This window comes from Rhinolophus sinicus, chromosome 16 (genome assembly GCF_057876585.1).
Source record: "Rhinolophus sinicus isolate RSI-liver-muscle chromosome 16, RSI-T2T, whole genome shotgun sequence".
Classification (NCBI taxonomy): Eukaryota; Metazoa; Chordata; class Mammalia; order Chiroptera; family Rhinolophidae; genus Rhinolophus; species Rhinolophus sinicus.
Window position 1 is genome coordinate 136630851 of NC_142516.1, and position 21658 is coordinate 136652508.

At 40.4% G+C, this 21658-nt stretch overlaps 1 protein-coding gene across 9 annotated transcripts in view; it reads left to right on the forward strand.

Moving 5' to 3' along the window:
* The window catches only part of PSD3 (pleckstrin and Sec7 domain containing 3), a 428991-nt gene extending 410009 nt beyond the window's left edge, over window positions 1–18982 (forward strand). For all 9 annotated transcript variants that reach the window (XM_019742071.3, XM_019742072.3, XM_019742074.3 and 6 more), the window contains one exon: window positions 10408–18982. In XM_019742071.3, the coding sequence (XP_019597630.3) occupies window positions 10408–10623 (216 nt within the window). In that variant the 3' untranslated portion in view covers window positions 10624–18982. The remainder of the gene's footprint in view (window positions 1–10407) is intronic.
* Window positions 18983–21658: the final 2676 nt, after the last annotated feature.

The window sequence follows — 21658 nt, forward strand, 5'->3', positions numbered from 1 at the left end:
GAATACATTCCCTCACAAATAAAGTTCTTGTGCAAACAGTGGGAATCACTTCCTTCCTGGTTCCCTTATATTTTTCAGTAAATGATGCTTCCCATCCCTTTGCTGACTGCTGGTGGCGAATCCTTTCCTGGGCTCAGTCTGGAATCAGAAAAATGAAAGGGAGTGTTGGTTTTTGTTTGTTTTTTTATTTTTACCCAGAGTACTCTATCTAACTACATTAGGTTTCTTCCTATCATTTTCTAGAAGAATATGTATGCTTTGTAAGAGTTTTAAAAACTTGTTTGCTCATGTACCTGATATGAGATGAAGAGACTTTTTTGTGGGGAGCAAGCTATTGAGCTGTATCTAGTTCAAAATTACTCAATAGACTTATAATGAAAATTTAACATGTTTTCAAAAACTGTTTTCTCTGGAAATATTAAGACCAAAATCATATGCAAGCCAAGAGCTGTCTGTTATAAGAACTCTCAGCACAGCATTCATTGGAAAGCTAGGAATTGGTTTCGTTCATGTCGTAAACTTCTTGTAGGAGCATACAACAACTTGTCTCCATGTGTTCCTACTTGAGGAGTACACTTACAAGGGAGATAGTTGTGAGAAGACACAATACCAATCACACACACACACACACAAACACACACACACACACACACACAGACACAGGAATAGGCAGGGTACTTTCACAGTGGCTTTCTTTCCTGACCAGGTTTGGCGTGTGACAAAATTGTGAAATAGGTAAATCATGGCTGCTTTTCCTGTTTCCTTTCAGTGCCCTGTTCCCACCTTGTGGTTCACCTTTCCCTCCCAAAGATCAGTACTGTGACTTCTCCCATATATCTTGCTTCCAAGTACTGTGTTTCCCCGAAAATAAGACCTAGCCAGACCATCAGCTCTAATGCATCTTTGGGAGCAAAAATTAATATAAGATCTGGTATTGTATTGTATTATGTTATATTATACTATACCTGGCCTTATATAAGACCAGGTATTATGTTATATTATATTATATTATACCCAAGGACCTTATATTGTATTATATTACATTATATAAGATCCGGTCTTATATTAAAATAAGACCGGATCTTACATTAATTTTTGCTCCAAAAGACACATTGGAGCTGATGGACTGGCTAGGTCTTATTTTTGGGGAAACATGGTAGCTCTCACCTACCTAGAGAAGGTTTACAGCTGGAAGTTGACCCCATCCCATCATTCTGCCCATGTGGAACCTGAGACCTGGAAGGAGCAAGGGATTTAGCTAAGGTCTGGTTGCTCAGTGTTCTGACTCCACAGGTTAGAAGGTGTGTAACCAAAACAAACTCAAAATTGGACACAGAACTGGTAAGATGGTAGCTTATGGTACTTCCACTTAAAGGGACATTTGAACTGGAAATACAGAAGGTGTGAAAATGCTATGAGCACAAAAGCAATAAATCTTGGGGGTGAAATGTCATGGGAAGTTAGTGGGAAAAGTAGCTTCGAGCAGAGGCTTCAAAGCCTCCTCAAATCCGAGTTTAAAAATTTCCTGGAAAGACTAACCCTGTCCCCTTATGACTGGCATTGGCCTCTTTAGAGCTGTAAGTCTGTGACAAAGAAGCTGCAGTGAAAAACCCTGGGAACATACCTCAGAGGGATACCTTGTATAACTTTAGGGAATTCCAATACAACCAGAAACATAAACAAAATATAAACTGAAAGATTAGGAGCATGACCTATATAAAAATGTTGTCATAACAAAGTAAAATTTTGTTTTAGACATGCATTCCATAAGGAAAAATTGAATGAGAGTCAAACTTGTATCCCACAAGAGCTAAATTTAGCCTTTTATCCAGAAAAGTAGTGTTTCTCTAGCTCAAATTACTTATCTTGGGTATGTAGAAACTTAACTTCATATCCCTGTGTTTCAAGGGACAATTTTTTTTCCATTTTACTACACAGCAAATTTTTTAATCCCATTAATCCAATCAGGGTGAATTTTCTTTTTCAGTTATTTTATACACAAGGCCAAGCTGGACAGCGTTTTAGGGAGCTGGCATAACCAGAGACCCTGGAGCCAAAAGCCTTGTGAGTGACAGGTCTTTGTAGGACTTCCCTGTTGGTGGCTTGGAACTGGGCCATTTCTTGAATTTTCCACCTGGGGGGAGAAAATATGTGCTATTTTCTAAGTGAGTTTTGTGGACTTTTAAATTCAGAATTTTGAGTTTACATTTTTTAAAGATAAAAATCTGAGTACTAATCTTGACTGGATTTGTAGAAAGGGTTTTGAGGGATAAAGAAACAAAATGTAAAGAATGAGAGAGGGAGCAGTGTTTTAAAAATCAGTTCTCAGCAGGAATCGGGATGACGGCGACCTGCCCTCAAAGGTGAAATCACCACAGGATCTGCCTGCTCTGTCCTGGCAGCCGGATGGGCCCTGAGGAGGGCAATAACCAGACCAGGGGTCGGGGGACAGTCTGCTGATGGCCTTTCAGCTCTCCTTCATCTCTGAAGGGGCTGCGGGAGAGCTTTTGGGGGATAGTGAAGTCACTCTGAGTTGGCAGCTGGTGAAGATTAGATACCATAGAAGCATCGGGCAGGGAGAGCCAGGGACACAATGATTCTCTCAAACCGCTTCTACAAAACCCAAACCTTTTTATCCATATTACAGTTTTTTGACCTCTTCTGCTTATACTAGTATACAAAAGTAAGCTTTTATTTTAAAGTTTGTTGTGTTGGTTTTGTTTTTGTTTTTGTTTTTTTGACGTTACAAAGTTCATTTAGAGAGCAATAGAGCCAAAAGGTAGACTGAAACAAAGGAATTGAATTCACACTTCCTCAGGTTTTCCCAGAAAGCCACGAATACAAATCATACAAACCAAAAATGTGTGCACGAGTATTTGCTGGTTTTAGGCAGTGGGTTACCACTGTGTGCGGAAGCCTGATACGGGATTCGCACAGGGGACAAAAACTTTAAAATTTTATTTTAAGAATGTAAGTCCTAGCATAGCTTTCAGGTAAGAACTTATAGAAAGCTCTGTTTTGAATGTAATTACTTTCTTAAGTTAGCAAGTGTTGGTGGGTGAGCCAACTGATCGAAGAGAAAGTCTGTGCAGATCAATTCTGCCATCAACCCCCATAGAATGGAAAATGGAGACCACAGTCTCTATTTGAATAAGCGGTTATTTCAAGAGCTCCTTGTTTGGTTTGCTTGTTTTTATTTTTTTTTTTATTTTTTTGGTTTGTTTCTTTGTTTTCCCGTGTAGAGATCGAGGAGCAAAAGGTGTTTTGCTATGTACATGACATTGGTTTTCTTCTCATTTCATTTTGAAATGGCCTTTTACCGTGTCTGCCTGAGAAAGAGAAATGTCAAGAGGAAATGTATTCAGTATTTGATAGTTTAGAGCAGTGAGGTCTGAATACAAATGGCAGTACTATGTTACACTTGCCAGTGCAGTTTTATTTTCATTCAGGTTGTTGCTGTCATATTCATATCAGAGGTCAAAAGGAGATAGTGTTCTATTAAATGAAATAAAAAATGGTATTCGGGGCTCATGAGAAAAGAAACTCCTCAGTCAAATGCATGTAAATTTGTACGTGGATGCGATTAAAACTCTTCAAATAATATCAATAGTTTTTTTCATTTTTGTTTTTGTTTTTTTAAAGCAGGCAATTAACATTCAATCTAGGCAGCAGCTTGCTAGGCCTTAGATGTGGTATTTTTTATTCCTCCTTGGTAGGCACTGCTGCTAGTGAACAGTAGATACAGAAGCCATTAAGCATTTGAATTGTCTTTGGCTCAGTCACTGAAGCCTTCACGAGAATAACAAATTTTAAGAAGGAAATTAAGGGAGAGAGCTTGCTGAACGGGCAAAACCACAAAAACAATGTTCAGACAGTTAACTGCAGAGAGTAGCTGCTGGACTCCGATTTGGTAAAATCCCATGTCAGGCTGTTTTTCTGATAGTGGAATTAGATTATGCAGTTATACTGCTCGAAATCTATTCACACTGTTGGAGAATTCCTAAGGAAGAATGCTGAGCATACAGCTCTGAAATGTTTTAGAATTGATCTGAGAATGAATCGACAGAGACTGAGACAAAATCTTTAATAACCTGACCAAAGGCAGCAGGTTGCCCCAGAGACGCATCTTATTCTCAAACTCTCTTTGCCCTTCTTAATGAAAAACACATACCTGAAAGGGCTATGTAATGAAGACTGAATAACGATTTAGAAAAATGAATTAATGCCATGCTTCTTAGTTAATGGCAGTATCAAGACCAGGCCACCTGACCCCTAGACTGCGGCCACCCTGCCTCTCATTTACATCCCATCTCATTTTTAACCCTACCTAGAGCTAGGTTAATTCTTGCATAGTGATTCCTTTGTGACATGAAATTTTATTAATTAAAACATTCAGATATTTTTTATTGTTTCTTCTTCCTTTTTTATCTTCTGGTTATGAATATTGTCAGAGCAAACATATAAAACTTCAATATTGTTATTGTTTATTTGTTTAGTGTCAGCAGCAGATTCCTTTCTATATTAATATTGATGAGGCTACTACTGTCTGACCCATGGGCTTAGAATCTTAGGTTAGTGCTGAAGCATTTACTCAAGGGTAAATGGTATCCTGATATGTTACATGTAAATTACATGTAAGAATGATCAGGCAGGGGAATTCAGATATAAATAACCATCGATAAATCTTTATCTTTTAAATGGCTGCTTTTGTTATAAGGTAAATTTAGAGGCTGCTCGTCATGTCAGAATGAGATCTAGTAACTATCCAAATGAAGAACCACTAGAATCCACGTATAGTTTCTCTTTATTTTTAAGCTCAACTTGGATAATAAAATTTGGTCTTCATTTACTGCTACATAAGAGATGCTCAGAAAACAGGCGTCTTTTTTCTGAGCCTCAAAAGTATGGTATAAACTGCTTTTCTTTCTCTGTAGAGAGACAGCCCGTCTTAAGCATGGCAGCCTCCCCGCCCTCACCCCCCCACCCCCGTGCCCTGTGCAGGGTTTGCTGTACATGGCCTCTTGACAGCCACAGTCGAGTGGATATGGACGTGGGGAGGACACAGACAAGTCTCTGCTGAGTGGTCATTCATGAGCCTCAGTACTGCCCCACAGGCTCAGACCTCAGTGTTTTTGTGGAAAACATGGGACTAGTGGAACGCTGAAAATGAAAGTGTGTCCCCAGAGGTTACTGACTTAGGAACTCATTAGGCATGTACCTCTACATCTATATATGTCCACTATATTTTTATCTTTCTAGAATTTGCCATATTGAGAGCTCAAAATATGTTTTATACTAGATATGAGAAATTTTATTTTCTCATATTTGTCCCTTCTTTCCATTCATACATTCAATAAATGTCAATTCGATGTGTACGCTGTGTTCTCTGTGCTTGCGACATATTATTAGTAAATGAAAGCAAAGTCCCTAACCTCCTGCGATTGTATTCTAATATTGGCAGGGGACAGACAAACAAGAGTTTCTTTAATAAGTAAAATATAAGGCTGATGGTGAGAAGTGCTAAGGAGACAAATGAAGCAGTGAATGGCAGTAAGGGTAGGTGTTTGCAATTTTAGATTTGGAAGGCCTCAGTGTAAAGTGAGTGAAAGAGGTGAAGGGAAGGGAGCAAGCCTTGTGGATTTCTGGAGGAGGTGCTTTCGGGGCAGAGAGCACAGCAGGCACCTGAGGTCCTAGAGCAGGACTCTGTCTCCTGTGTTCAGGGAGAACCCGGAAGCAGAGGCTGATGCCTAGTGAGCACTGAGAGGTTAGACCAGGGAAGCGGGAGAAGGGTCGGCGCAGATAAGGGTTTTCTGGGCCAATTTAAGCGTTTGTGGTTGGGAAGGATTTTTAAGAAGGAGAAGCCATTGGAGTCTTTTGAGCAGAGATGATACGCTCTTAACTTACATTGTAATAGATCACTCACTTTTGAGAAGAGTGCACGTGGGAGGCAACGAGAGAATCAGGGAGAGCGGTTAGAAAGCATTGCAGTAATCCAGGCACAAGATGACTGTGCTTCATCCAGGCTGGAGGTGGTGCAGGTGGTGAGAAATGGTGTGATGCTGAATGCTCTGAAGAGACAGGAATGGGAGTTGCTGACAGAATGCATGTGGGCTATTGGAGGAAGAAAAGAATCAAGGAATGAAGTTTTTCTTGTCAGCTTTCCTTCTTCAGGATTTTTAGAAGTATCTCTAGCCTGCTCCCTAAATAGTAGAATACTGATCATTAGCCAGGTCAAGTAACTGGTATAGAACTCTCAATTTTTTGGTTCTCTTAGCATCTCTTAGGTAACCTACAGGTTGTAGGCTTATAGGGAAGGACTGAGAGAACTGTACTCTGGTACCCATAGAGATTAAGCAATTGATATAAAACTATTAATGGAAATAATAAGATAGCCACTGATTTCATATTCATTATGTGATCACTGTATGGCCTCATCAATAATTTGTTGACTATTCAGACAAAACCCAGTAAAGCTACATCACACCAAAGCCTATTAATCAAGCATATATTTTCCTAATTAAATGAAGACAGGAGTTACCGGTACAATTCAATTGGGATAATTTTTTTTATGAGTGAGACCAAGCTGAGTGTTGACCACTTTATTAGTTAAGAATGCTTTTGCTACAGATAACAGAAAACTTGACTATTTAAACAGTATAATCATTCCTTACCTCACATGAGAAAACTGGAAGCTGGAAGTAGTCGGTTACTGGCTGCCAAGTGTTGCCATCAAGCCTGTGTCATCTTTCTAAATTTCTAATTTGCTCTGTTTAGCACATCTGCTTTTTTGCTTTCATGTGTAACCATGTCATGTCTCAAAATGGCTACCATAGCTCCAGACATTTCGTTCTGCCACTTTTTGTCAGGATCGCAAAAGCTGCTTTCACAAATGTACCTTAGTAGACTTCTACTCCCGTGTCATTAGCCAAGTCCAGACCACATGGCTACAGGGTTGACTGGCAAAGGGGGTAAGGGTTATCAAGTCTGGTTTAAACCATGATTCTTCTCCCGGGCTAGGCGTGTTGACATCCTCAATAAAAATCACAGTTCCGTTAGCTTGAAAGCAGGCGGCTAGGGAAGCAGCAGTGACTGCCACCACATCATGTAGCAGCTTCTTTGGCCAAGATTGACCATTTTGAACAGGACCACTGAGTTTTCAGTCTCTGAACTGGTACATCAGGCATTCTAAACGTGATTTACAAATACACTTCCTGCTTCTTCCTTATACACCAGCTTTAACTTAAAACTTAAATTTCACAATTGGTCTTAGAAAAAAAGAAAAACATCATATCTTCTCTGGAAGGAAGAAAGGAAATACACCCTCCCAAGGATACCACATGGTGGCATAGTTAGGAAGAAGTATGACTTCCCCACCCCCCAAAAAGGAGAATATAAGGAAGTATCAATGAAGAAGGGACTTTCAACGTTATGTTCATTCTCATTGCTTTTCACGGCTTCATGCAGAGCTGTTTCTCTCCTCAGAAGCAATCTTGTATCCAAACCTCCGGATAGAGATTGACGTATTTGGATGAGTCTGTAACCCCGAAAGGACATGGCTGAAACCATACCCACTGAGTAGTTCTGAGATTAAACATGTTTTCCTACAATGTTTTTGAAGCGGCATCTGGTTTGGTTTCAGAGAATGGTAAAAAGCAAAGCTATATTACTGGGTTTCATAACCTCTGTCCCTGTAAGCCTTTGTAACTCAGAAATGGAGCACAGCCATTTGGAAGTTCATGAATGCTCTTCGGTTTCCTTTTCCTTGTTTCTCTTTACACTGACTGAGCACTCCTGGATTTCTGGCTCCCTTTCACCCTTTGCTTTATTTTGTCTTTTCTTCTCATCTAATAATGACTCAGGTACTGCCCCTCAGGGCTGTGCCTTTTATTTGTTGATTGACATACTGATGTGATTTGTTTGAGACAACAGCGTTTCAGCTGGAGCTGCAGAATGAGTGGATGGAATGGCCTTCCTTCATGTATTTTTTCCAGGTGAATTTTCCCAGTAGGTTCAGTTTCTTCAAAGACTGGTAGAAAACTGGCCCTATCACATTCTCTCATTTTGTCCCCTTTCAGGTCATCTCAAAAAAATTATCCTGCATACCCCTTTCATCATATAAATGTCCCCGCTTTATGAACTAGGATGCCTTCACTGGTTTTCTGAATCTATTTTTAAACTGCCTTTACGTCATTTCACTAAAGCTTGTTCATATTGAGAGTAGTTCTTTCCTGCATTTTAATCTTGCCACCAAGGCAGTTTAGAGACAGATTAAGTAATAAATTCCTAAAATGAATAGGACTTTAGAACCAGTATGCCTTTTGAATATTGTCTGGTTCAGTCCCCTGATTTCACTGATACATACATTGACTGATATGTAATTCCAATGACATTTTTTTCATTAGCAAATGCCCTTATTAAACTCTACAGAGCTTTCTGAGATAAGCTTAGTATTTTATTCTTTTACTTTGTTAGTTCTTTATTAAAATTATACTGCGAATCAGTTAGTAATGCTTTCAGCTACAATTAACAGTACCTGATGAACAATGGCTTAATAACCCCTAAGAATATGTATTATTCATACTTACCAAGATATTCAGAGGTAGTGGGGAATCTTAGAGTCGCATCCCGCTCATTGTGTCATCAAGACCCCAGGCTTTTCCTGTTTTTACATTCTCCTTACCTAGTGTCTTCTTGTGTCTTCATGCCTGTCGCCCATGTCACAGGATGTGGCTTTAGGAATCACATCCACGTCAAGGAAGGAATAAGAGCACCAGTGACTTCTCTAAAATATGTCCCTTGTATCAGAAAGGAAAATCACTTTCCCAGAAGATTTCTTACATCTCATGGGCTGGAATATCACACGGCCCATCTTAGACACGAGGAGGGCCGGGAAAGTAAATATTTGGGTTTTATCACCCGTTGTTGTGGGAAGGACATAGGAGAACAGGGCGCTGAGAATGGCTTTGGTTTGGCCAAACCACGTGTCTGTCAGAGTCGTCATCCTAAAATACACATTCATATGTATATACGTATTGTCGTCTCTAGGGAGGAAATAGAGCTCAAGAGCACTGGGTTCTGGGGTCACATTTCCTCAGTTCAAATCCCAGCTTCACTTCTTTGCTGACTCTGACTTTGGATTTCTCTCTGCCTCTATTTGCTTTACTATAAAACAAGGATAACAATGTACCAATTGTGTATGATTAGTGTATTAATGACCTCAATTTAGCATGTGGGAACTCCATAAATGTCATCATGAACCAAAGCGTGGCACCCCCACATAGATACTGACCAAACCCCGAACAAGCTTAATAGCTAGCAGCTTTTTCCCAATTTTGAACTTTTAAAACAGCTTGAAAGTGTAGCTTCCAATAGCTTCAACTTCCATAATTGCCAACTTAAAACTGAAATACACAAAATCTCAATCTAAATTCCTAAAAGTTCCTAAAAGACTTATTTATAGTCATCACAGAATGTACCTGCCTTTGTTAGGGCAATTTATAACTGATATGTTCTTTTGTTTAGAAATAAAACGCATTAGGCTTTCAATAAACCCTTCATGTGTTGAAGCAGTAAGGTGAAAGATTTATTTTGACTAGAATCTATCAAATCAAGAATCTGAGACCCTTCTATAGTTTGCAATATATATAACAGTGCTATATAGTGACTTAGAAACCTAAAAAAAAAAAAAGTACCAAATAGAGTTACAGAAAAACATCTCTGCAATGTTCTTCTCAGTTATTCTTACAAAAAGATACCCAGAGACAATAGAGTCAGGAGCTGTTTAAAATATAGTGGACACTCAACAAATAATTGATGATGGAAAAAAATGTAGAATGAGAAAAGCATCAGAAAATGATTTGAAGTTTGGCAGGGAACCCAGAGCAGCTTCTGGAGAACGTTGTGGTCTCGTAGGAGACTGGAGAGTAGAGTCACCACAGACTGATTCCTCAAGCTTTTCTTTGAGTTTCAGGGAGTAGGAAAGAGAGTGAACAACCATAACCAAGCATGGGTCACATGAAGCCTCAGTCACGTGAGGAAAGTTCCGGTGACTACAGATAGCACTGAGCCGTAAGAGACTTTCAGTCACCAAAACCAGAGGTTACCCTCCTCTAGCTTACACGCTTCTTGTGCCCAAGTGTCCAGGAAGCAGGATTCCTCCATCAAATGGCCAATAATTAATTCCAAGTTGACATTCCTTCAAATTGCAGAGCAAAGGAGAACTAAAATGCTATCTTCTTCTGTAAAGTAACGAATCCGTCGTTCTCCTGTAGCTGTTGCCCACTTTGGGGAATGCAGTGAGATCTTCAACAGCCACTCGTTCTCTCTGGTAGTTAACACACTGGGTGTTGCACACAGGCATTTGTGAAGAGTGTACTGATGACCATTCTTGTCTGACTTTCCCTCCAGAAAACCCGTTACGAAACTTATGTCAGCATCCTCAAAGAAGGAGGCAAGTTGCTCCTGTGTAACAGTGAAAGTGAGGCCGCAGGACTAAAGAAGTCGCATTCCAGTCCTTCGCTGAACCCAGATTCATCTCCGGTCACTGCCAAAGTCAAGCGTAATGTGTCAGAGAGGAAAGATCACCGACCTGAAACACCAAGCATTAAGCAGAAAGTTACTTAGAATCCATCTGCGACCAGGAGCGCGCTGGTCATGGAGCAAAATAGTTTTTCAAGATCTTTCTGGTAAATCCGTGAATATATTTAAAAACAAAAAAAGTCTGTGACTAAATGGTGCATTAGTAACCTTTTCTATTGTATATTTTTGTTAGTTTCTGTACAGATTGTCTCTTTGCACTTGATTTCTTTGATGATTTTGCTTCTTAATAACTAATGCACCTTTTGTGAGGGGGAGGGGATCATGATTTCAGAATGAATTATGTATCACTTCTCCTTTGGTTTTTCTCTTGTTTGCACTCAGTTTTTTGTATTCTCAAACCAACTGTTACACCTTTTTTTTTTTTAAGGTTAAAAAGTTAATCCATCGTGAAACACTTAACTGGACAAACTTTGTAGTTTAGTAAATTCTAGCCAGAGTTAATATAAAAGCCTTTACATGTGAAATCTTGCCCAGTCACAGAGGTGGAATTGAGCACTAACAGAAGTTCAGTCCAGAATTCCCGTTCTGGGAATCAAGATGTTCCACGGTGACGCAGCTGTGGGTGCATCTGAGCAGTTACTGTTGTGTTCCAACCCTGCTGGAAGCAGGAAACGGGTGCGAAGATCGCAGGAGTGGAGAACTTAGGAAGTGTGTCGTTTGCTTGAAGTTGACTCCATTTCAGCCAAGCAAGGAAAGAGGAAGTGGAATCTTTTTGCCATTGAAGGTGGAGGAAAGATGACACCAAGTTCATTTTATTTCCTAAAGGATCGTGACAATGCTCGATTCTTGGGGAGCTGCAGCAGTAGCATGTGTGCAGTCTACAGGGAATTGTTACCTCACTCCCACAGGGTCTAGTAGGAATCCAGAACCATCTCTATCATCAATACCCTACCATCTAGGAATTGGTGTTATCGCCTGGTTGTGAGAATATTGGGGTCTTAACCAAAATAAAATAAGAGAGGAAAAAGTTGTTGTCCAGCAATGAATATTGATTCCTTAAAATCAGTCTGAAAGTAATAAATCATCTAAGTGAATTATGGTTGGAAAACTGAGGAACCAGCTGGTTGCATATACAGAGTTACTTGGCTCATTCTTATCTAGGTCTCTTTGACAGCCACTTCACTCTGCTGCTGCTGAACTTGCCCCTAAAAATAAATACTTTATTTTAAATCATTTCTTTCTATCAGAATAGTCCTGTTAATCTACAGTCATGAGCTTGCTCCAGTGCTGGTCCCATTGAAATTCAGGGTGACAAACAGAGCGTTTTCATGTACAGGAAGAGGAAAGAGTAAAAATTGAGTCCACGATGAGTTAGAACTTGCTGATTTTGAAACCTTGAAATTTTGTGATCCTTAAAACTATAATCTCCACAGCTTCAGAATTAACAGAATCGCTTTGAATACTGTTCCCTCCCACAGAAATTCACTCTAGTTCTACTCAGTTTATTAGTTAAAGGTACTATGACCAAAGAATCAGGGGCTCTGCATGAATAGCGTGGTTCCAGTAAATTAGAGAAAACCTGCTGTTAAACCATGGTAGTCTTAGTGGTATATTGTTCTGACGTGCCAGCATTTAATTACATCATTACTTATTCACGTGTACTTCCTTCACCGATATAAATGGCCGTATTTGCTGGTGCGCAGAAAAGAGAAACCCCTCTCTAAAGTGGTAGCTGCTTCCCTTATGTAAGTGTTTTGCCACACCTTTGAAAAATTCACTCTAACCCTCTATCTTGTTTAGGTAAAGGCAACGACCAAATTTGTGTTTCAAAACCGAGAAACAAACATGGTAGTTACCAATATGGCTCTTGGACCTGATTCATTTTTGTAGCTTCTGACTGAATCTGAGCTTCCCACAAGGGAATTGTCTTTCTTCCTAGAATCTGAATAATCAGCCTATTTGTCTTCTGCCTAGATATTTATCCTCAGCCAAGGGGAGAGAGGTACGTAAATCATATTGTCTCTGAGCTTCAATAACTAAAGAAAAATAAACATCCCTGACAGGCTTGAATGCGTTTGCCCACAGCGTGAGGGCATCTGTGTATATAGAATGTCCGTGTAGTTTACTTACAATGTACAATAGACACAGAATGGTACCTTGCTACTGTGTTTCTGACATTTCAAGTTCTAAAATAACGCGGTTAGCATCCACATCACAACACCACTGTTCCCTTTATAAGTCACTAATGTTATCTCCAGGAACGTCTGGATATGCTAATAAGTAATCGGATGAGAAGGGCACTTTTGAAGCTGTGATATACTGTGTTTTCATCGTTTATCTTTAAAGACAACTGCAAGGTTATTTGGTGAGCCCGGATGGCAGATTGCCCTGGCATGATGTCCATCTATAGGGGATGGGCTGAGAACACCTCCCTGCGGCCTCTGAGGTTACTGTCTGTTGTCAGTGTGCCTCGCAGGCCAAGAGTTTATCCTGTAGGAGGAGGTAGCCCCCGAGGTGACTAGATTCTGAGACTCTTGCCCATAGGCAATCACATTTTCTTTTGTGATCATTTCTTTCCTATGGTGTCTAGTCAGAAGAAACTGAATGTGTTTCCACAGCTAACCCAAGCCTACTGCCCAGTTCACAGTACGGGGAGCTCTCTTCTTTCCTTCTGAAGGTACTCCACCTGCCCCACCCAACCCCGTTCCTCACCCATACCTCAGCATCAGGAGCCTTGGCATTCCTCTCCATGTGATAAATCAGTATTCCCCTTCACACAAATACACTTAATATGGAATTTTCAGTCTAGGGAATCTTGATAATCACCAAAATACCTTGGTGATAGTCTTGTTGCACGATTGACCATAGAAGTGGTTCATGTAGAAAATTTTTGAGAGTTTCAGAGTTTGTGCCCCACTTCACAGGTTGACTTTTACAGAGAAGTGGCAGGAATTCCTTGTGAGCAATCAAAACTTTATTACTAACGTACAGAGTCCTTATTTTATTGCCAGGCCATAGATATTATTTGAAGTGCACTTTTCTTAACATCTTCTCATGAACTCTCAGCAATGCCTAATTAAAGCAAGCAATACTTCTCTGCATTTTAATTAATCTCAGTAAAGCCAACACGTGGGAGGGTCCTCTGGTGGAACTGTAGCTCCTGTATTATGTGTAACCTTTACTATTGCTCTTAGATAAACAGGATAGAAAGCAGCTGTGCAAGACCCTGTGTGCTTCTCCAACTGTTATCCTAGTTCAGAAGATGAGGACTATTTCCTAGTTAGAAGTGATATGAGGCAATTCATTCTAGGTGAGGAAAGTTGGCTGGCTTTCCAAGGCCAAGCTGAGGTTGGTATCTTGAGTTTGTATTTCACCCCGTGGCCAAACCACAGAACTTCGGAGGCTGGAGAAGAATTTAGATAACCAGCAGGGAAGGAGGTCCCTTGCTGCCTAAGCACAAAATTACAGAATTTTCTGCCGGCACTGCCTGCTGCTCCCTCTGTCTTGGGAAGAGCCTGGGAAGGTGTTCTTAGGTGAGGCCAGGCCTGCTGTGGCTAGGAGCTACACCTGTTCTCTGCCTTTATCCCTAATCGCAGATGACTGGAAGAAAGTTGGCCTTAAAGAAGCTTCTCCATTGTCTTACTATCAAGACTTGCTTGGGTTTAGTTAGTTGTCATTGGAATTTGAATTCCTTTGACATTTTTCTTGGTAGCGATCAGTTAAGATTTTTTAAGCCTGAATTCACAGGGAGTTTCTTAGCCTTGGAGGTCCAACGCTCTGTTGTTCAGCTTTTGTGGACCTGGTCAAGTGTTTAGCAGGTTGGTAGCCACCTTACTTAACTTCAACAGTGAACAATCTCTTCACTTGTCACATGACAGCATTTTTTCCAGTTGTAGAATAGCACTGATGAACAGGCGACCACAGTGGCATCCTAGGACTTGTTAAAAATTGAGTCTAGTTAATGAGTAACAGTGTGACTTCCGGTTTAAATGCTTTTCTCCTAGAGCATCTAAATCACTCTGACAGAAAAAGACCAGTCTCTGTAGTAGGCAGATGCGCCTCTGGGCTGACGTTGCTCCAAAGCGTTCTGGCTGGCACTTCTCAGAGGCTGGGTCACCAGTCTGCCCCAGGTCAACAGGTCTGTCCACCAGCCTTTTGACAGCTTCCATCACCAAGCCATCCAGAGGACGTAAGAGATCAGTAGTTCACCACAGAGGACTCCCAACAAGTGACGGAGAGGTGCTTTGTCACTGCTTCTCCTCTCGGGTTCCTTTTCAGTGTCTCATTCTTACATGGAGGACTCAAGTCCAAAGTCATTGCCATTCTCCTTTTGTACCGATAGTATCCACAACCCACGTGGGCAGCCTTCTCCTTAGGACAATAACTGGCCCGTTGCATGCAGAGAGAATGTCTTCATAGAGAGAATGCCAGTGAATACTTGAATCTGCATGGCAGTTTGTTGACTTGAATGCAACAGCAAGAAAATACTGCAAGTTAAGTAGTTGTATATACAGTAGGTTTCTTTCAGCCTCTTTGGCTCATCCTGTGTAATTTATGTGTGTATCTGTAGTGTTTCCAGCTTTTGGAAAATATTCATATAGGTAGTATGTCAGACTTCAAAGGAAATGCTTTCTGTTACCTGCCAATGTCGTATTTGTGGGTATTTATAGTTGTACGTATGTATATGTATCTATGTGTAGATTGTATATCAGTATATGGTATATGTACATCAAGTTTATTTTTGTCCTTAATAACCAGTGTGATATGAAAAGCAAGTAAAAACCTCATAGGATTGAGTATATAATGCAGTTATTGAGAGTATACATAGTGACACTGTTTTATTAAACTTAAATTCAAATGATATTTTGATTAAATTTTTGTAATAATAATATTTTATGCTAGAATATTCCATCTTTGAGCTTTGAATCACCAGGGCAAAAATGACTCTGAACTAACTTTGTGAAACTATTTCAGTGTACTGTGTACAATAGCAAGGCATAGGTCATTATAGTTTGGGATATACAGAAAAGAATTAAAAAAAAAAAAAAAAAAGAACAGGCAGCCTGTGCAGTCTTAGCAACTTCAGTATTAAGAACACTTAAATATAAAGTCAAACTGACAGTTTTGGGACTTTTTACAAAATGCGATGCTTTAACGCACACGTTCTTTATTGTTGTAATTAGTCCAGAAAAATAGAGCTTTCAGAGGAACTAATTAAGTACCCACCATATCATTTATGTACCTGTGTCTGTTTTACAGTAGATCAAACCACTCTTCTGGCACCACATTCATTCTTCTTTACTTTAAAGAAATATTACAGACGCTAAAGCATATCAGGGCCTCCCAAGATCGGGTACTATAGTCTAGGTTCGCAGTTGCACAAACTAGCATCTAGTGTCACAGGTAAAATAATTTTAGGACAGGCTATGGACCAGGTTAAAACTTTATCTAATATTTTTATACTTAGGTCTCTTTTCCTGCCTCTCCCCAAAGAAGAGCCACGGGCCTTAGTTGTTCAAGCTTATTGCTTATCTGACATTGTGTACATAGGTAACTAGAGATTAAAGCTTTATTAATGAGCATGTTTGGTGTATTTAAAGCAGCATCTGAGTGTGTTTGAGTGAGTGGTTGAGGGCAGTGGATCTGTTGAAACACACTGCCTCGTGTTCTTATATCTGAATCCGATTCAGAGAATTAGAGTTGTGGAGTGGGAGAGGAATCTTCGGCTCCAGGCTGCAGTGTTGGTAGTTACACTTGAGCTTTTTATTATTATTATTATTATTATTATTATTATTATTATTATTAACTCTACAGTCTCAAACTATTTTTGCAAATATGCCATATTTCCTAATTTGTTCTTGACGTGCAGTGAACTGGCTCTGTGACTGAGCAACAGGGTCTTTGTTCTGCAAGAGTGTGTTTCCTTCTGAGAATTACAGTGCTCTGCAAAAACATCCATTTGATTCAGAAATTATATAAAAAGGAGTAGCAAAAATAAACAGTTTCAGTTTGGGCCTTAATCATGTGAAATGTTTGGACTTTTAATATAAAGCCATGTAGTTCTTACAAAGCCAAGCAACCATTTGGCAAGGATGATAATATCCAGTCTGCAGAGAGTATATATGCACATTGATTTTTAATGCCATTAGGGTACGTTTTTTAAGCTATAGGAACAAGAGTAATCAGACCAAACAAAAGTTGGGGACGGGAGGAATGTGTGAGCTGGTCATCTCCCCTTTGGGGTAGGCAGTCACGTGGTCAGTGCCCTGCTCCCAAGCGATTCAGAACCAGTTTACTGTCCCGGGAGGTGTGTAAGGGGAAGGGTTTACACATCTGGGCCTCTCACATGTGTACATATGCTTGCACTGTGTCCACGTAGTGTATGTTGTAAGTTACACGAACTTAAGACACAAAGGGCCCGAGGATTGTGAGGAGGTAACGGACAAAGGGGGTGGAAATTGCACCACAGGAATGTTTTCCAAGGGCCAGGGAGGAGTTTGAGCTCTAGTGTCTGACTGAGATGCACTGCATTTTTTAAAAGAAGTGAGGGGACACACATCATCCATCCATCACATCTGCTGGACCACCAAGTGGACGGCTCGCTTGTAATTCACAAGCAGCCGCTGTCCAGCATCCCGCAGTAGCCTGGGGAAGTTCCGGAAGGCAGGTGTGCACTGCTGTCCAGGGTGGCATTGCTGCTTGCTCTGGGGATGTTCCTTTGAGAAGGACGTGCAAACGGAGAGGCAGCAAAGGGCGTCCTGGAGGAGCGCTGCTGTGCCCGGCCACACGCCCCGCTGTGCTGCCCGGGTGAGACAGAGCTCAGGGTGAAGTCTGCTGAACAGTTAGGTACTTTTCCATCAGCAGCAACGATGAGGATGGAAATAGGAAGGAACCTAGCTATGTTTCCCTGTGCAGGGTGGAGAGCTAAACTCTCACAAATAGTGTTATAAAATAAGCACCTGAACTCAATTCCTGAAAATGTTGATGAATGGAGAGAATTTTGGAGTTTCACTTATTTCCCTGTGTGCCTGCCTGGGTAAGTCTTCAGACACAAAGTCCGAGCCACAAAACTCAGTTAAGGGCAGCGGGGCAGGTCTGAGGCTCCTTGCTGTAACCCCTGAGTCCCGGGGGCGCCCCCAGAGGGTGGCAATGTATTGTCTCTACAAAGAGGAGCTTCGCCTGGCCTTGCCCTCCACTTGGGCTCCTGCTGAGCAGCACGCACATCCCGGGTTGCACACGCTGCTTCTCTGGCTGTCTGAATCCAGCTGTCCTGATCAGCCGAGGCAAGGTATCACCTCTGAGAGTGACTGAGTCACTGCGGGGGCCACAAACAATGACATTTAAGAAATTCTCTGACTCAGGCCAAGACCATGTCTTTTGCTCTTGCAAGACACAAGTTGGCACACTAAGCTGTAACCAGGGATGATACCCTTGCCTTTGCACGCAGATTTCTGAAAATGGAAAACGTTTCATTTCTGTGGGAAGGGTCAAGGAACGCTAGGCTTACCGCTTAGCCATTCTGCTCCGTCCAGATGAGAGCTGTTGGGTAAAGGCCTAATGGCCTCCCTGCATTCTCTTCTACCTCAAGTTTCACGGGCCCGTTTCTAGAACAGAAATTTGCACAAGTGGAGAATCGATACTGTCAGCCTTGATCAATGTAGGACAGACAGGCAGAGGGTGGTAGTTTGTGTCCTTTAATATAAAACAGGCTTGTAACTTGTCCGGCCTGTTAACTGGATTCTATTTGCTGTGGCTCAAACTGATTGGCAGTGTGAAACATCCCTTTACCTTCAAAGTTTTCTCCACCAATCATTTCAGTTTCATTGCAGTCCTGGTGCCATATGTCCCTGCAAATCGTGAAAGTAATTAGTGACAAAATAGCAGTGTACTCCTTTATAGTGGCCAAACTGTCGGCATTAGCAGACTTGGGTAAGCCAGTGGTGCCGAATCACGTACTGGAAGACTGTTCCTCGTTACCACCCACCAGATTTAAGAAATGCCATCTCTTAGAAAATTAGGGCATTTGTGGTGGTCATCCTTCGAATGGAACAGTAATTTATGTGGATATTGTTAAAGTGTTTAAAGAATATTTTGAAAATTAAGTTTACATTTTACAATTGCTTTATTTTTTATTAAAATAGTTGTATATAAGTATTACCCTATTTCACTGTTATTGAAGTAAACCTAAACCGTGTAGTATGTATAGAAAGCTGTGATTTATATATAGTACATTTCTCTATTGTGTAAATGTTCATGAATATAACTGTTCCTGTGTTTTTATAAGTTGGGGATAATTTGTTGTTTTACCACAACAAAATTTATTGCATTTAAATGGTTTTTATGTAATAGAAATCATGCGAAATAGTGAAGGATTTAAAGTATGTATATGATCTATGTAAATGTACAAACTTTAGAAAGAAATAAATCCAACAAATTTCAATCACTCGGGAGAATGTTTTTATTGGCTTATGTAAGCACCTAATACCTTTAAAACTCAAAACAAGCAACACAGCACACCCTCTCTTCCATGAAAAGACAACCACAAGCCCCATGGTGAGAGATTTGGCCAGAGTAAGGTGCTGAGAAAGCCAAATTGTTAATTCTGACTCACCTCCATTGACTTCTGTGAAAATTTGTGTTTTCAAGATGTTGGTGAGACCTAAGACATCTACTGTCTTCATCAAGGGGCTTTGAGCAGGGATCGAACAAAACTTTTTAATGTAATTTCAAGAATCCATTTGCATTCCCATTTACTCCTAGTATTTCACACCAACGCAAAGGACCAGAGTTAATTATTGCCCTAAAATGTGCATAGTGATCACTGCTTTATGGTGCCTTGTATCTACATGTGTGTTCTCATAACCAACTTCATGTAAAAAATAACATCTGTGGGCTTGGAAAAAATAAATTCTACCCTAGTCACTTAACTTCTGAATATCAGAGGAGATGTCTTATGTTTGAGGTTTGGGCTTTTTGAAGCAAGATCGCAAGTTACATCCTCCTAAATATAAATAGAACTGCTGCCTGGAAAAGAGCAAAACTGCTATGATGTGAAAATCTCAAATAAATAAATGACTTGGGGTGGCGTGTGGGGGCAAGAGGGGAGATGGGTCTTTCAACACCCCTTGGCTTCCACTGAAATTCCCTATTTGGAATGTGAATCTCACATGTGAATCCTCTTATACAAATATTGAATCATATTGTACACCTAAAACTAATATAATGTTATATGTCAATTATATCTCAAATTTTTAAAAAGATTTTTAAAAAATCATGAATCCTCATTGCCCGGTTGTCTGTCCTCAAGAGCCAGGCATTTTGTGTGTATCTTGTCACATTCTGTTTGTTGTGCAATTAATAATATGAGAACCAAAGGAACTGTAGCGATCATTTTTAAAAGAACACTCATGAAAGGAAACTAAAACCCAGAGCAAATTAAGATATTACAATGAAAAAACTAGCAACTCTAAATAATGTCTCATCTGTGGATTAATTCTATTGAGCAGTAGTCTGATTTACCAATGAGCCTGCTGAATAGCTCAATTTTTATTGAAATATCGTAAGCAGTAGAGAAATTAGAGACAGGTATATTAGAGAAGAGTGTGAGTTCTGGATGCTGTAGACCAGTGAGCTTGGTATTAATTCTGGGCATAGTTTTAGAATACATAAAGGAAGCAGCAATTACTGGAGCCAGCCTGGGGCCCCAAGAAAAAATCATTTCAGCAACATTCATTTCCCATTTTGTAAGATTGGGTAGGTTAGAAAAATGCAGTAGACAGAATATCTGAGCTGTAACAAAGAACTTAAGGTCTTTAATGAATTATGTATGTTTGGGCAAATGGAGAAACATGATCTGGATGTTAGTAGAGTTGGTGGGTGTGTATAATCATGGGAATGGTGCCAATTAGATACATTTCAACATGGAAGAGCATTTCTGATGTCCTGCTGCAGAGTTTGCCTTTTGGCCCCATCTGTTCTAACATCTTTAATTAATAACTTGATGGAATCTACAAATGACAAGTTTTTTAAAAATGTGTATATCATAAAGTTGGGAGAGAATGATTATACTAAATGACAGAAATCAAGATTTGAAAAAAAATCTCTCATGAGACAGAGAAACGGAGCAAAGTAACAATGTGAAATGCATGTACAATTTTACAAGTCAGTTAAAAAAATTATACAAGGTAAAGGTAGGGCCTTGTGTTGCAAGCACACAGGAATGAAAGCCTCCAACTTAAATCCACAGCAAGCTCCATGAAAGTGAGAAGAGCAATACAGCCACCCAAAACGCAGGTGCTACCTCAGGCGTGCTCTCTGCATCATGGAAGTGCAGTCTCTAAGATGTGGAAGGTGAGTCGTACAGCTCTACCCTAGTGAGATGGCACCTGCATAAATGGCCTTGAGACTTGGGATGCAAAACCAGAGAGTATGCAAAAGCAGCAGCTAGAATGGCAAAAAATATGAAGCATGAATTGAGAGGAACATGGGCAATATATGGACGAGATGGTTAACCCATGACAGAACTAGTGAAGACTGGCTTTAAATATTTAAATGAGTCTTATGGGGGGGCGGGCAATGAGAACTGCGCTATAGCAATCTAAGGGGTTTAGCTAAGATTGGTCATTGGAACCTATGAGAAGTAACACAACAGCTCAATTCAAGGGAGAGCTTTCCACGCAAAGCTGGGCATGGCAGACAAGTCCTCTGCTAATAGAATAGTTCAGATGTGGGCTGACACCCATGGGTCGGGTGACAATATTGAGGAACAAGAGAACCCTCAAGTGGCTAGTTGGACTGTAATAACGATAGTAGCTGACATTTAAAATATCTGCTGAGCATGTAGGTGCCTGGCAATTTGCTAGCTACTTAGCATGGATCCTCTTGTTCAGTCTTTACATAATTCTATGATGTAGCACTAATATTACCCCCATTTTGCAGATGAGGAAAAGCTTGTACCAGGCTCTGATGCTGCCTTATGTATAGGGTGGGGGACCATTTGCCTGAGGGTTTCTCTCAGGGTCTGTTCTGGCCTCAGCTTTAGTTTCTCCTTTTGTGCTGTACCTCAGTGGGGTCTTTCCTCGTGCTCCTGTAACACTTTGTTAGGAACTGAATGTTTGTG